Here is a 15,260-nt window from a genome sequence, read left to right as displayed (position 1 = left end):
ATGCTGTGATGGCTGTTGCCAACCCTACGTCTCCCCCGCATCTGTGCAGCACCCCCTCCCCAGACCCCTGCACACGCGTCGCCCTCGGATTTCCGATTTGTACTTGCTCATGCACTTGCAACTTGGAATCTTGACGGCAGCTGGTCAGGACTTTTAATACCCTGGTTCTGCAGTTCTGCACAACCCCTCCCTCTCCTCTCTCCCCCAGTACTAACCCCTCTACCCAACCAAGCCAGCAGAATGTCAAACCATCCCATACCAAGTGCAACAGAGCTCACAGAGCTATAAATAAACGGCACATACACCCCTGCCAAGTCTAAACAAACATACACCCTTTACAACCCAACCGACGCGTCGATCGTCTCCTCCCAAATCCCCATCGCGGGGCCCGAAGACGTCGACGCCGCCGTCACCGCAGCCGAAGAAGCATTCAACGGGGAATGGAGCCAGTTCAGTGGTGCACAGCGTTCAGCGTGTCTACGGAAACTAGCTGACCTCTTGGACGAGAATGACCGGCTTGTTAAGATCTTGACCCTTGATGCCCTGAGCACGGGGAATCCGGTCTCGCTTATCCCGACGAGGGAGAAGGGGTATATTATGGGGCAGTTGAATTATTATGGTATTTTATCCCCCTTCTGTAGATATTGATATAGTGAGAGATATGTCTAACAAGTGTAGCCGGCTGGACTGACAAATTACGCGGTGATTACTTCCCTGCTGATGATGGATTTGTCAAGCTTGTTCGCCATGAGCCACTTGGGTATGTCATGCAAACCACATTCAACCCCTAACCACCTATCTAACAATGTACAGGGTATGCGCAGGTATAAACCCATTCAACGCCCCCGTCGCGACATTAATCATGAAAGCCGCACCCTGCCTCGCAACAGGGAACGTCATGATCCTGAAACCGTCCGAGCACAGTCCTCTTGGGTCGCTGGCAATCGCACCTCTATTCGAAGCTGCAGGCTTTCCCAAGGGCGTATTCCAGGTTCTCACTGGTGCTGGAAGCACTGGGGCGCTTCTTGCTAGTCATATGAGAATCAGAAAGGTAAAGTCTCAGCCAAACCTTGTGAGGGGAGAGCAAGCTGACTCCTGCTATAGATCAGCTTCACGGGCAGTGTCGCAACAGGTAAAAAGATCCAAGTCGCCGCCGCCCAAAGCAATTTGAAGCGCGTTACGCTAGAACTAGGCGGGAAAAGCCCTGCTGTGGTATTCGAGGATGCGATCTGGAGAATGCACTGACTTGGTAGGTCTTCTTTAGTTTCCAGGAGCAGCTGTGCTAATAGAGTAGGACGGTAAATGCGATACTGGCACGCTCAGGCCAAGTCTGCGTTGCTGCTTCTCGAGTATACGTTCAACGATCCATTGCAGACAAATTCATCGAGGAATACAAAGCCCGTATGAACGCTGCAGTCGAGAGACTCGGTGACCCCCTTGATATAGCGACTACCCTGGGCCCGCTGGTAAATAAGGCTGCCTTCGAAAGGGTCACGCAGATGATCGAGAGAGGGAAGAATGAGGCGGAGCTGGTTGTTGGTGGTGTGCGGCATACAGAGCAAGGCTACTTTATCGAGCCTACGGTGTTTCTGAATCCCAAGAAGGACGCCGAGATCTATAAGAACGAGATCTTCGGTCCGGTTGCCATTATCAACACCTTTGATACTGAAGAGGAGGTTCTGAAGCTCGCTAATGATACGGAATTTGGGTTGATGTCTGGCGTCTTTACCAGGAACATCAACCGTGCAATGAGGGTATCAGGCAAGCTGGAATCAGGCGTCGTGGGTGTTAATTGCATCAGTATTGTGAGTTATGACCAACACTATTAGACTTCTAATACTTACTCCCTTCAGATGAATGTTCAGGTCCCCTTCGGCGGCAAGAAAGCGTCTGGCATTGGCAGGGAATTTGGTGAATATGTATGCTCAATCTTGCAGAACACCTTATACCTTCAAGCTGACATTATCTAGGCTCTTCGTGGATTTACTGAGCCTAAGACCGTCCTTATCAAGTAAGTTGATATAAATTATTCTGGACCTCTCTAACAGCTATACAGCATGAACTCCGAGTAAATGATATAGCCAGACCAGTCTAGTGAATATGAGATATGTCCTCCTTAATTTAAATAGCTAGTATCTCTCCTTAGCCTGCTTAATATGCAATTAATGCATAACATAATCTCTCGAAACGACAGGAGATCCATAGGTTGGGGCTTACTCCAACAACAACATCAGATACGGTAGTCAGATATATACCCTGGCAGTACTGCATAATACTAGGCAAATACAGATACTGACTTCATCTTTACCCCTCATTCCATACCCTCGGTCAACTTCGCCACTACAGACTGTGTGATGTGGCCGCATTCGCCCCGCAGGACGATGCAGATGGAGATGCAAGCTGGCGTCACTGTAGCACGGACCCCTGCAGAAGGTGAGGAGAAGATACATTCCCCTCTCCAGAAGGTTAGAAACTGGACAGCTCATTCTAGCTGGCGATGTTGGAAGTTTAATTTATAAGCTATCTCTACGCTGCCACGCCTACCGTTGTACTACCATCCACCCACCACATCCTGACACTGTTTAAGATCTATACCAAGAAAGAATGGATATATCAGGTCAGAATGATCCATCTGGTCTCCTCGTAGGCGCCGGGGTTCCGGCATTCAAGTGTCCCCCCGGAACAAAAATGCATATATTGGACCTGGGAACCCTTCAAGCTGATGAATCCTGGTCTGTACATTCCCCAGCATATCCAGTTGGTGCAAGAATTAATGCGACACAGGATCCTGAGAGGAGGAAATACCAGCTCTTTAAGCAACCTCAACCCCGAGAACAAGCGGCGCGATCTGGTCATCCTCTCCGCCCTGATCGATTACCCCGGCATAGGGCTCATCCTGTTTGAAACTGGGTGTGCAGAAGATTTGGAAGTAGTATGTCTAGTCGCATCTAATCTCCTTATATCTATGATACAGTAATGTAATCTACTAACACGGGAGTACAGAAATGGGGAGCCCCCCTAACAGACGTCTTCCCTCGGACCAAATACACGGAGAACAACAAACTCCCCGCCGCAATCAAAAATACTGGGCACGACATTAAAGATGTCAAAGCCGTGATCTTGGGCCACCTGCACCTCGACCACGCCGGCGGGCTCGAGCACTTCCTACACACCGACGTGCCCATCTACGTCCACGAAGAAGAATTCAAACACGCCTGCTGGGCCGTCGCCACGGGAGCCGATCTTGGTGTCTATTTGGGCCACTATATGCTCCTGGAAGAGCTAAACTGGAATACATTCACGGATTCAACGTTCGAACTGTTCCAGGGGATTACGCTGCATCATTCGCCTGGGCATACCCCTGGCCTGTGTATGATGCAGGTGAATCTGGCGCGCGATGGGGTGTTTCTGTGGACGACGGATCAGTTCCATGTTAAGGAGAATTATGAGGAGGGACATCCGCATGGGGGACTAGCGAGGGATCATACGGCGTGGTATCGGAGTTTGCAGCTGGCGAGAAGGTTGGTAAGGATGTTTAATGCGCGGCTGGTGTTTGGACATGATATGGATGTCGCGGCGGCGTTGATGAGTGAGAGGCCATTTTATGAGTAGTTGCTCAATCCAAATTTCATCCTTTTTCTTTTTCATCAGTTTCTCAGCCTTGCAATTCTTAAAAAGCCGCAAATTCAGGGGCCCTTTGGTACTTAAATCAGTCTATCCACCAAAGATTCCAAATATCGTGTCGTCGGCAAACAGGTCGTCGGGGATGCCACTTAACAAAGAAACATCCCAGGGTTCGATCTCGAACCCCAGATTAACTTCAGGATTTAAAGATGGTTGGCCAGGTTCTGTTCGGCTTGTTATTACTGTATATACCATTTCCATAGATAAAGAGGAAGTATTTACCGGCTGGGGCAGACCAGTTGCCCACCGGCTCCTCTGTTTCAATGTAGTCTGCCACGCTTTCAAGGCGTCGCATTAGGGACCTCAGTAGCCTGAGGGGCCGGGTCAATCCATAGCAGCATCCCCTCTGGTACTCCCACAGCGCAGACCAGAAAAATCGAATGCATCCAACGTACTCGTGATTGTCATGATGGGTATGTTGAAGCATAACCAGAACCGCACAATAGGTGGCGTACGATATGAGGTATTGAGCCCGCCTGAGTGTGAATGCCTGTTTGTATGCCTCAACTAGTTTCCAGATGCTGAGCGCCGCCTGTATGCATCGTTGTCGACAAGCTTCCGCTAAATCTGGGCTTAAAGTGAAGCCAAAGCAACCACGACTGAGGAATGCCTGCTCAGTCAGAATCACCAGGGTCCAGTAGAGGGCACTACAACAGATAAAGGGTTAGATACTGCGGAGTGTCGAAGATTGAGGCTGCTTACTGCGGGGTGATCTGGTGCGGTGGAGGTGTGCTGTCGACACTGGGATCGAATCGTAGCCAGGAAGGAAGTTTATCCCTCCAGGTAGCCAGCTGCATTGTCACATCTTGTTTGATCTGTAGAAGTGTGGACTCGTGCTTTTCTCGACTTCGGACTGAATAGAAGGACTCAATGATATGGCCTGCTATTTCGCAGAGTTGAACAAAAGCTTGGAATGTGCTGATGGCACGAGATGGTCGACCACGATACGACGGAATCGGAGTATCAACATTTGCGACAGGGTCAATGTATGGCGTCCACTCTTCCATTTCCTCAAAGGTGTCGAGATAGACCTGCGTTACATTTCCCGTAGAGACGTGCATCGCGATGGGACGACCAAGGAACAGAGCCTGCAGTTTATCACCAACGAATGCAGCCCAATAAACCCTCTTTTTCATCTCCTGCTCGATTGCCGCTGCGTTTGAGGAGGCAGGGCTCGCCAGGTGACACCCAAGGTCAGTTACCATCTGGTACCCTATTCCAGACAGTGCCCACCCGGCGCTTTGGTAGCCATATGGAATAAGGCATGCTGCCGCTGTCAGCAAAGCCACCACGGTTGGAATGGTCGGCTTGTCAATGTAATCCGGCAGCAATGCTTTGAAACGGTCGTAGAAAATCAGTCCTTTGGCATTCGACTGTTGATCGCCAAAGAAAGGCGATACTCTGTCGCTATACATGCTACTCTGCAGGAATATGGCATTCATGAGCAGCTTATTAACATAAGGACCATTTCGTATCAGACTGTCCGTAATTGCTGGCCGATAAGTAAGCAGATACGACAGATGCTGGCGGTTCCAGTGCAGGTCAAGCAGGTGCATTGCCAAATCCATAGGGACGCCATCGAAGTCTATATTTGCTGCAATGCTCGGTGTGGATGATAGGGACAGCTCTTCCTGTCGGCGTATAGCTGCATTTGAAATTAGCTTATCTTTAATAGTCTCGTCCGACAAAAGCCCTGTGTCGACGCCTCGGATTTTCTGATTTGCCAGAGGGGTGTCCGACGACTGGTCGTGAAGCAGGCTTGTCGCGCCGTATACCTGAGGACCATCATCTGCAGCACCGGGTTCGGGGAAGTCTGCCTTGTCAATATTCCTTCCCCTGATTTCAGACGGCGACGGTGTTACTGGTACTGTCCTTGTAGGCTGTGATGGTGCCCGATTCCCACCCACGCAAGGTGACTCGGTAAGCGCTTCCAATCGCCCCTGCAACGACTCAATCTTACTCTGCAAGGTTCTCACGTCTTCCCGTTTGGCACGAACGACGGTTCTCCGCGCATCTTGGGGATAAACACAGTCGATGATGCCCCGCGACTGGCATGTTCCGCATTTTGGCTGTTGCCCATTGCATTTTACCTTGCGGCGACGGCAGTTTCCGCAGGTACGACAGGTAGCAGCCGATGTAGGAGTACGTGACAACCGTGGGATGACTCTGGGCGTGATGTCAACCATGTTGTATCGTCCTCATTGCGGAGTTGCAGGTTGGATGTCCGAGAAATGCAGTTCGGCACTTTGAGAGTCCGAGAGTGGCTGAGTAATCAACCTCCTTCCTAATCGGGGTCAACACTGGACTGCCCTGCTACCTATATGTACACCACAATATTTTACCCATACGTGTCTCGTACCAATTACCGCCGTAATATGTCCACTTCTATCCAGATAATATAAATATAGCATAAGTTGGGCTTAAGCTACGAACGGTGTATGTTGGACGTGGGCACCCATCGCTTATCAGCGGACCAAGCTCGGAGGTTGAAATGTCCGCATATTTATACAATCGTCTCCAACCATATCCGTCGGGGTCATGGCGTCTACCTGGAGACTTAAATAGCTGTCTATGTGACATTCGCTTTGGGATCCAAGTTCCTATCTACTCCATTTCTGTATTTCTCTGCTGTAGCTTGATCTCACTCCACCATGGCTCCCACTATTTCCAAAGACGAAACAAGGGCATTGTTCGCCTCCGCTCTATCAGAAATGTATCGCCGCGAGGTCCCCCAGTACGGAACTCTCCTTGAGCTCGTCTCCGATATCAACAACCGCAATTCCAATTCAAACGGCGTCAGCACTGGCGACCCCTTGCAGAATCAACCGCGCATAGAGGTTGAACGCCACGGCGCAATCCGTCTAGGCAAGCCCGAGGAGCTATCTACTATGCGCCGCCTATTCGCTATTATGGGAATGCATCCGGTAGGCTATTATGATCTAACTGTTGCCGGTCTGCCCGTGCACGCGACATCCTTCCGGCCGATTTCCCACGCAAGTCTCTCAGCGAACCCATTTCGGGTATTTACTTCGTTGCTGCGGCTGGATATGGTCAGTGAAGAGGGCGGCCTGCGATCAACTGCCCAAGAGATTCTATCCCAGCGCCAGATCTTCACGCCACGATGTTTAGCATTACTCAACGAACTAGAATCAGAGGAATCCTATCCCAGGCAGAAGGCTGAAGAGCTGCTGCAAGAAGCCCTCGAGACATTCCGCTGGCACAAATCCACCACTGTCGACAAGGAGACATACCAGGCCTTACAAGCTGCACATCCACTCGTTGCAGACGTCGTCTGCTTCCGCGGCCCCCATATAAACCATCTTACACCGCGCGTGGTGGACATAGAAGCTGCACAGATTGAAATGCAAAAGCGTGGACTCAATGCAAAAGACCATATTGAAGGACCGCCGGTCATGAAATGGCCAATTCTCCTCCGGCAAACTAGCTTCCTGGCGCTGGAAGAGCAGATCACATTTTCAGATGGGACACACCAGGCTGATGGGAAGCACAAGGCGCGATTTGGTGAAATCGAGCAGCGAGGAATGGCCCTAACGCCGAAGGGTCGACGGCTGTATGATGAGTTAATGGGGCGTTTTCATCACAGCTGCAATAATAGTGGAAGGCAGACGGGCTCAGATCCCAGGTCAAGCGATGATATTCTCCGTGAAATATTCGAGGAATTTCCAGATGATTTGGAAGCACTTCGTCGAGACGAATTGGCTTACTTCCGCTACCATGTGCAGACACCCCGAGCAATCAGTAATAATAGAGACCTAAGCGCCTTGGTCAAAGCGGGCACAGTACAGGTCGAGCCCATCACATATGAGGACTTCCTCCCTATTAGTGCTGCCGGGATCTTTTGCTCGAATCTTGGCTCCCTGTGCGCAAACACGAAAGCTGCCAATTCGGATCGCACGGCCTTTGAGCGAGCATTAGGCTGCACTGTACAGAGCGAGTTTGAGGTGTATGAAACGATTCAGAAGGAAAGCATAGAGGAGTGTTGGGAAATTCTGAAATCCACAAGTTAGCACTATCCATCTATTTATGTAGACTCTATCAAATTCTGAACAGTTGCACACTGCATTACAGCAGATCCAGAACATCATAGTAAATTGCAAGGAAGATGGCCATCTATCAAAGAAGATCATGCAGGTCAAGACCTTGAGTGGTCTCATTCGGTTTCCCAAATATGCTTGCAAAGGACGAGTCAAGACATTCGTGATAATCAGAGCTATAAGTGCGGCGATAACTGGAGATATCAGTGCCAAGAATCCATTGTGGATCCCTAAATGACCGTATCTTCTGCACAAGGCCGCGACGGCTCCAGCCAACAAACGGTGCTGCAGGTCTCGGTGAAAGCAGACCAACTTTATGCATTTCCCTCGTAAGGGCCCCGTACATGATTGAGCTGCACTCAAAGCAGCATCCACGAAATCCCGTTAGCAGTTCTCCGTGTTTATCATGTATCAGTCCAACTAGTCTGTCGATATTCTCTTGTCTTTGCTTATTTATTGCTTCTGTGATGCTGTCAGAGACCCGGCAGTCTATATTTGGTCTTTCTTACCTATGACTTCAGCAGGAATTGGCAGGCCGAAACTGTTAATCCCACCGTCACTCGAAGACATAATAGTTGATGTTGTCTCTTTGAACTGGGTAGGGAGCTGGAAAGCCCAGGAAACCCACAACCACAAAAATAAATCTCGACAATATGTGACCGGAATCTTTTCCTCCAGAGATTTGATCCATATAGTAGTCCAAATATACACGGCCTCTTTGCAATCATAGTAATCAACGAGCACAGCGATCTTGGCGAGCATCTCAAGGGTCAGCTTCCGGGGTATATGGTATTGTTGGCCGTGAATGGCACGAAGAAGGATCAACAATGCTTCGATATCCCAGCCCTCCGCGGTAATCTCAACTGAGCGTTCTTTCAAAAAAGTAACACTCTCCTTCCAGCCACCAGTGAGTATTTTCTTGAAGACAGACGAAGCAAGTATCAGATGCTTCGCGGAGACTTGGATGCGGAAACAGGTATCTTCGAGGTCAGATTCTGCTTGCTCTTCCGTTTGCTCTGCAGACTCTTCAACAACCCCTTCTTCGGGAACAGGCTCTTCGGGAACAGGCTCTTCGGGAACAGGCTCTTCGGGAACAGGCTCTTCGGGAACAAGCTCTTCGGGAACAGGCTCTTCGTGGACAGAATACTCGGTGGGAGGCTCGGGGGCAGGTTCCTCTGTTGGCAGTTGGATGGGCTCAGGTGTAGGTTCCGGAGGTTCAATCTCTTCGGGGGGAATATGGATATCATCGGTATGAGAAAATCCGTTAAGAGACATATCTTCAGCCGGCTCTGCAAAATGAGAATTCGAGTTACATAATACTATGATCACCTCGCCGTCTGGATCGATAATATGAGTTGGAGGGTCCATTATCATCAAACAACCCAGCCGTTCAACAGCAGAAACACTATCTTGTTCGAGGAGGGTGGGGAGTTGAATGAAAGCTGGAACTACGAATAAGGAGATATGAGCTGGTCGCAGTACTTTATGGGTCGTGCGCATCCATTCTTTTGTTTGCTTTTTACAGTGTATGTGTGGCAGGCCATGATTGGCTTCCGAATTGACGCGCCTGCATCGAGTACGTGGCTCTTTCCCTATATATATCGCCTATATTGACAAGGTTAGACTCAGAATATTATTCATTGACCTGAGAGTACATATCTCTTTCAGGTTCAGGCTTACCTTCGTTGTGACTATTGTATGAGCCCGTGGGGAGGTTGGCTTAATAGTTGTCATCATTCTTCTAACAAGCCCTAAATCAATTGCGAATCTACGGAGTACTCATGCCACGTCCCTTTCCCTAATGAGGCTTTGTCGATGTGACCTCCTTTGTAGGAGGAATTCAGACACTCAGCATTCCCAGGCCCTGAACCGGCCTTCCGCAGAAGTCGAATAACTTCTTCGAGCGCTATACCACCTTTAGACGTTCCACCTGTCTCATTCCCCTGCATTAATGCATCGTCCAGAGGTGATTCACCAGCATGATCTTCAATTTGATGATTTGCCCCATTGTCCAGCAGCATCTGGACAGCGAACAGGTTCCCACTTGCAGCGGCCACATGCAAGGCAGTGCGCCCGTGGTTGTCTGTGGCATTTACTATATCTTTTGATGGCCCAATGACAGCGTAGAAGAAACTCATATCTTCTGGCTTCCTCGCTGCGCGATGTAGGAAGGTCTGTCCGTAATAGTCCCGTTTCTTCAGTGACTGTCTCAGGATTAAATCTACTGTCTTCTCGTGTCCTCCCTGAAACGCCAGGTCGAGAGCTGTATTCTCGAAATTGTTCTCCGCGAAACTATCCGCGTTTGCGTTTAGGAGTAACTCATTAACCGCATAATTCCCTCGCCCAGCAGAAAGATGCAATGCCGTGTTACCGCGGTGATCTATGGTATTGATATCGGCCGCGCTATCAATTATGGCTTTCACAATGTCTGTATTTCCAATTTCAGCAGCGTAGTGGATGGCTGCTCGACCACGGCTGTCAGCCTGAGAAGCATCGCCTCCATACTTGAGCAGTAGCTGAAATAGAGCTAAGCCGGCGTTTATTCCACAATGAAGTGCTGTCTGGCCATCATGATTCGCTTGGTTTGGGCCACATCCGAATTCAAGCAATGCTTTGACAGATTCTATACGGTTCCGTCTTGTCGCGTAGTGTAGAGGCGTGTCTCCATTTCTATCCTTCAGTGTAACATCGGCTCCATGGTTAAGCAACAGATATACCTTTGAAGAATCCTGTCCCATCGAGCCATAATGTAGGGCTGTCTCGCCGTGGTTATCTTGTTTATTTATTGCTTTACCACAATTCTCAGCAAGGGTCTTGAGTAGTTCAGTATCCCTCCCCTTAACTGCGTAGTGCAGGGCCATTCGACCATAACAGTCGGCTTGGGAGACGTCCGCGCCATGCTCCAAAAGCATTAAGACTGTGATACTATCCCCTCTTTCGGCAGCAAGATGAAGCGCTGCTTTCCCGGAGCTGCCTACAAAGGAAGTATCAATATTGTTTTCCAGAAATCCATGGACAACTGAGACGTAACCCCATTTCACCGCCTGCTGGAGCCCTCGTGGAAAGTCAATATCTGACTGGAAGATGTCTATATCTCTCTTACAGGGCACCCTAGACGCGGAGCCCTGTCCATAGACTGACTTCATGTGGAGGAAAAGGCAAACAGCTGGAAAGTCTGTCTTTGTGAAATGGTAAAGCAGCGTATCACGTATTTCTCTGCTTTCCACCTCTGATGCCCAGAAAATGGCAGTCATTGTGTCATGTCGATTGAGCAGGTTCCAAAAGGTGTCATTGTCATTGTTCTTGAAGGCTGTTAGAATGTCCAGTGTTTCCATCTCCAAAAGTAACCTTGAAAATTTTGAGGAATCATGGTTTCCAGCATATATAGGAGCGTCATATAAATCGCCACGGAGCTTCTCTCTCAGCTTCCCGTTCTTTCCATAGCAAAGACACAGTTCGAACAGTGCAGCAACCGTAGCCGGGCTTGAGGAACCTGCCGAATCAACTTGGTATTTCCAGATAATTTCCCTGTACTTCTCCTCTTTCGTTGGTTGGGAATGTTTTTCGTAATAAGCTGCAAGGGCTGAAGCATGTTGCAAAGTCTCTCTGTCCCTTGGACCGAAGAGATTAAATGTTTCTTCGTACCGCATTATCATCTCCCACTCTTCGTCGCCTATATCTAAGCCCTGGTTCGGCTCTTCGGAAGCCGATTTGTTCCCTCTTTGGGTTGCAATAGCTCGTTGAAAGTCTGACTCGCGTCGAGCGCGGATCTCGCGAGCTTCACGGAGGGATGCAGATGCTCGTACCATAATGTCCTCTTGATCAGATATGCAGCAACGGATTACTGATGCATACTTTTCAATTGCACTGTCAAGATGTCCGAGCCTTATGTCGACATCAGCAGCTTCAAGGAGCTCATTTAGTTGCATCTCGTTTCGAGGCCATCGACTTCCCTCACTCACCAGCCGACATTGCAGACAGATGTCCCAGACGTCTCTTGCCTTTTGAAGGTCCCCCTTGAGACGGCAAACACGAGCATAAAGCGGTGCGACGGAACCAAAAAGCACAAAGTACTTGCCATGCGGGGGTTGAATGAGATCTCGAGGGACCGTCGATAAGAAGGTATCTAGAACTGTACTCAATCTGTGGCTTTGAGCTCTCATGGCTTCGTCATCCTCCATTATCCCATTGCTAAGGTATGTTTTGGCGTTGAGAAATATTGAAGCCGCTGCATTTTCCAATATCTCTTGCTTGGACATCTTGGCTCGAATAAAAGATTGCACCAAGTCATGAATAACAATATTATCGACGGTACCATCTAAACGGTTACGCTGGAACTTCACAAGGCCAGTATTTTCAACTTCTCCAATTGCCGAGGGCAGTCGACTGAAATCGTTCGATATGTCCTCCAGCCAAGATATTATGTCCAAGTTCGCATTATCAAACGTTCCTGTTGAATAGTTCGAAGGCTTGCCAGACACTAGTACTCTGAATGGCACATATCCCGGGCCCAGGAAAACAGCTAAATGGATAAGTTTCAGGGAATCCGAATTATGCTGGCGCAGCATTTCATGTAACATGTCGAACACCATCCAGAGAGTCTGCTCCTTTTCGTAGGATCCAATGTAAGCCCTGGTGTGGGTTTTCAGGGTTTCACTGCGAAACCCTGTTTCAAATCGTCTGCTGTAGTCTTTTATCGAAACGAGGCCGTATGATAGAAACGACCCCGCTTGCTCGAGGGCAAGAGGCAGGCCGCCCAGCTTGCGAGAGATACTTTTCGTCGTTGCGGTTGCTAACTTTTTGTGAGTAAGTTTTATGAGGAATTAGGGCCACACCTACTAGACTCATCAGGCGATTCGATATTAGCACACCGTAGGATGAGATCAGCGCCCGCATTCTCATCAAGGCCTTGTACGTGTATTCCCGAAAAGTTCAAGCGTGAATGTAGATGGCACGAAGTCGTCAGCAGTATAACATGACCGTGGTTACATGAGGGCAGGTATTTTCGGATATCCAAGGCCCCATTCCGGTTCCACCCAGTATCGCCAGCGTACGGGATGTTGTCATATATTATCATCCAGGATTGGTTGGAATCCGATTCAAGCCACTCGAAAACTCTTTCGGCGGCTATTTTCCCAGGGAAGAAGCCAGAAGGTATAAGCCGAGCTATTTGTTCAAACGAGTCCTCTATCACTGAGATCGATGATGCATCGACCCAGAGGACAGAATCATAGTGATCCTTCTCTGTATCGATGTAGTTAAGTGCCAGCTGCGTCTTACCACATCCACTAAGTCCCCAAAGAACAAGGGGTTTTGTAGGTTTTCCTGGGAGGCTGGAACAGTCTCTAATCAGTTGCAGCTCATGCTCACGTCCAAATACCTTCGTTTTTGGAATTGGGATCTTCATCTTGATACTGGCCGGTGCCTGTTCGCCCCGACTCGTGCCGGGGATAGACGTATATAGGAGTTCTTTCGCGTACGCGGCGGCTGTTGCTGCTGCATATCTCTGCCAAGCTTTGTCTTTGTGGGAGTCCGCATAGTCAGATATCCCCCGAATGACAAGGCAAGGGAGATGGTCCATCAGTCCTGCAGCTTCCATGTCAAAGCACAAAATTCCGAATTTCTCCGAGAGTCGATCGCGTGTTTTTGCATCTCTCATCACCTGGTTTGCAGACGCTATGAGACCGTAATGTATTTCAGGCAGTTTTGATGGCCTTTGTTTACGGTCCACGGTTTTCTTCACGTCACATACGCCTTCGCAGGTAGAACCGGAAGGCCCCTGGTGGGGATAAGATGCATCAAAGAGAGCGTCCTGGCTCTGCCTAGGATAGACTAAAGACTCACACATGGCCGGATATGTCTCAGCCGCCGTTCTCAAATGTGAAGGAATGCTGTTTTCCCCCATCATATGCTTCGCTTGAAGTTGTTCAACTGCCTTCAAGAGGGCCTCCGGCGGCTTGTTTAAGACTCCCGTCTGGTGGAATGAACCATCCGCCAACGTCTTGCCAAAGTCATACTGAATGACGCCGCCGAAGTAAGCAGTTGGTTTACTTACTACAACATCTCCAAGGCGAATGTCATCTGAGGCGCTGGGGGCACCACCACCAATCCCAACCATGAGACTGTATTTGATAGACGGGAAAGCAGACTTCATCTGTATAGCTGCCGCGGTAGCAGACGAGTTGCCGTATACGCCAAAAGGTAGACATGCCAGGACAATATTATGCCCAGCAATTTCCCCCAAGTAGTAAACGTTGTTATCGTTTTCTCGTACGGGCAGTGGAGTGTGGATATCATCAAGCATTACCCGCGCGGCTGCGATCTCGAGCGGCAGGGCGCTGATCCAACCGATTGTGTAGTCATTACATGTCAGAGTCTTTCTTGGGACCGAAATTCTCCCAGATTTATCAACAAGGTGGCTGATGTGCGTGAGGATGTAAGCAGTTGGACAATTGAGCCCCGCGCCAAGAATGTTGGATGCGAGAAAGCGCCAAGACAACAGGCTTGGGGCAGATTCAGATCACCCCGGCTGTTATTGATGGAGCAGTTGCCTATAAAGACAATAAATGTGGGTGCTAGAGGCAAGTAAGGAGACTGTACAACAGGCATCCCCTCATGTTCAAGCCGTGAAGTAGCAGTGAAGAAAACCAGAGCAGAGAATATCCAATCCAGCGCCAAATGCATACATATACAGCCAGTTCTATAAGTATAATACAGACAAACACACACTCATCCAGCTTGTCAACTCCTCATTTACCATCCTCCTCCTTCTCCTCTCCCTTCTTCTCCCCCCAAGTCCAAACCTCCCAAATATGGTCCTTGATCAAATCGCCATATCCCCTCCCCTCATCCAACGCCTTCTGCTCCTCCCGTAACCGCCTCTCCTTCCACCCACCCTTCTCGTTCCCCATCCAAAACCTATCAAGCACACTGCGATCCTGCTCCTTCTGCGCCTTCAATCGCTCCATCTCCTCCCGCCCAACACCCTCCTCCTGCATCCTCGCCTCCCGCGCAGCACGCACCTTCGCCTGGATCTCCCTCGCCTTATCCGACGGCAGGTCCCCACTCCCTATGAAAGAAGGCTTGGGACTATGCGTACTCGATCTCGATACCCGGTCCTCAATGCGCTCTAGTATACTGCGCCCCGTGCGCTCGCGGGTGATGTGGTTTGCGGATGCGCAGAACGCGCCGGTTAAGAGAACGGTCAGGTGGTCTAGTTTTCGGGGTGGGAGGGCAATTAGGACGGGCGCGGCGACGAGGAAGGAGATTGCGGTGTAGTTTTTGAAGCGCTGGAAGTCGGCTTCGCGGTTTGGGATGGTGGTTGCGCCCGGTTGTTGGGTTTGTGGTTGTGGTTGTGGAGTGTCGGTGGACATTTTAGTGAGGACGGTACCGACCGCGTCCGGTTTTATTTCGAGATTTTGGGTGTTTAGATGCGGTTTGGCCTGGATGGCTGGCTGGTGGTTTATTTGGATGCGGTTGGTATCGGAGGTGACTTTTTTGCGCGGAGATTAGGAACGGTGC

The 15,260-nt window shown here is 49.6% G+C and overlaps 7 protein-coding genes across 7 annotated transcripts; 3 read left to right on the top strand and 4 right to left on the bottom strand.

Moving 5' to 3' along the window:
- Positions 1–8: 8 nt before the first annotated feature.
- Positions 9–2,072, top strand: ASPVEDRAFT_80852 (aldehyde dehydrogenase family protein; the record flags this gene model as incomplete). The annotated part of the gene is made up of 10 exons (XM_040816938.1): positions 9–99; positions 237–262; positions 316–619; positions 679–760; positions 814–1,051; positions 1,105–1,212; positions 1,290–1,805; positions 1,854–1,919; positions 1,971–2,011; positions 2,057–2,072. The coding sequence occupies 10 exons, from the start codon at positions 9–11 to the stop codon at positions 2,070–2,072; spliced, it is 1,488 nt and encodes a 495-aa protein (XP_040664999.1).
- A 409-nt stretch (positions 2,073–2,481) lies between these two features.
- On the top strand, positions 2,482–3,633 carry ASPVEDRAFT_187268 (N-acyl homoserine lactonase family protein). The gene is made up of 3 exons (XM_040809000.1): positions 2,482–2,732; positions 2,785–2,932; positions 3,004–3,633. Exons 1-3 carry the CDS (start codon positions 2,605–2,607, stop codon positions 3,610–3,612), a joined length of 885 nt encoding a protein of 294 aa, XP_040664998.1. The 5' UTR covers positions 2,482–2,604; the 3' UTR covers positions 3,613–3,633.
- Positions 3,634–3,714: 81 nt separating this feature from the next.
- ASPVEDRAFT_80850 (uncharacterized protein) lies at positions 3,715–5,870 on the bottom strand (the record flags this gene model as incomplete). Its single annotated transcript, XM_040816937.1, has 3 exons — positions 3,715–3,848; positions 3,907–4,331; positions 4,387–5,870. The coding sequence occupies 3 exons, from the start codon at positions 5,868–5,870 to the stop codon at positions 3,715–3,717; spliced, it is 2,043 nt and encodes a 680-aa protein (XP_040664997.1).
- A 370-nt stretch (positions 5,871–6,240) lies between these two features.
- Positions 6,241–7,960, top strand: ASPVEDRAFT_38696 (uncharacterized protein). The gene has a single exon (XM_040811760.1). It carries the CDS (start codon positions 6,336–6,338, stop codon positions 7,710–7,712), a length of 1,377 nt encoding a protein of 458 aa, XP_040664996.1. The 5' UTR covers positions 6,241–6,335; the 3' UTR covers positions 7,713–7,960.
- ASPVEDRAFT_50748 (uncharacterized protein) lies at positions 7,741–9,107 on the bottom strand (the record flags this gene model as incomplete). The annotated part of the gene is made up of 3 exons (XM_040814357.1): positions 7,741–7,762; positions 7,835–8,201; positions 8,249–9,107. The coding sequence occupies 3 exons, from the start codon at positions 9,105–9,107 to the stop codon at positions 7,741–7,743; spliced, it is 1,248 nt and encodes a 415-aa protein (XP_040664995.1).
- A 4,075-nt stretch (positions 9,108–13,182) lies between these two features.
- ASPVEDRAFT_115382 (5'-methylthioadenosine/S-adenosylhomocysteine nucleosidase) lies at positions 13,183–14,100 on the bottom strand (the record flags this gene model as incomplete). The annotated part of the gene is made up of 1 exon (XM_040805618.1): positions 13,183–14,100. A coding segment is annotated over one exon (918 nt), but the record flags the coding sequence as incomplete, so codon positions are not given.
- A 388-nt stretch (positions 14,101–14,488) lies between these two features.
- On the bottom strand, positions 14,489–15,112 carry ASPVEDRAFT_50747 (uncharacterized protein; the record flags this gene model as incomplete). Its single annotated transcript, XM_040814356.1, has 1 exon — positions 14,489–15,112. One exon carries the CDS (start codon positions 15,110–15,112, stop codon positions 14,489–14,491), a length of 624 nt encoding a protein of 207 aa, XP_040664993.1.
- Positions 15,113–15,260: the final 148 nt, after the last annotated feature.

This window comes from Aspergillus versicolor, assembly GCF_001890125.1.
Source record: "Aspergillus versicolor CBS 583.65 unplaced genomic scaffold ASPVEscaffold_2, whole genome shotgun sequence".
In the NCBI taxonomy this organism is placed as follows: domain Eukaryota; kingdom Fungi; phylum Ascomycota; class Eurotiomycetes; order Eurotiales; family Aspergillaceae; genus Aspergillus; species Aspergillus versicolor.
Note: the sequence above shows the minus strand (reverse complement) of the source record. Positions and strands in the feature narration are given on the sequence as shown.

Coding starts and splice junctions, on each gene's coding strand:
- ASPVEDRAFT_38696 (XM_040811760.1), top strand. CDS start 6,336: ATGGCTCCCACTATTTCCAAAGACGAAACAAGGGCATTGTTCGCCTCC.
- ASPVEDRAFT_187268 (XM_040809000.1), top strand. CDS start 2,605: ATGGATATATCAGGTCAGAATGATCCATCTGGTCTCCTCGTAGGCGCC. Junction 2,733..2,784: donor CTTCAAGCTGATGAATCCTG/GTCTGTACATTC, acceptor AATGCGACACAG/GATCCTGAGAGGAGGAAATA. Junction 2,933..3,003: donor GTGCAGAAGATTTGGAAGTA/GTATGTCTAGTC, acceptor ACGGGAGTACAG/AAATGGGGAGCCCCCCTAAC.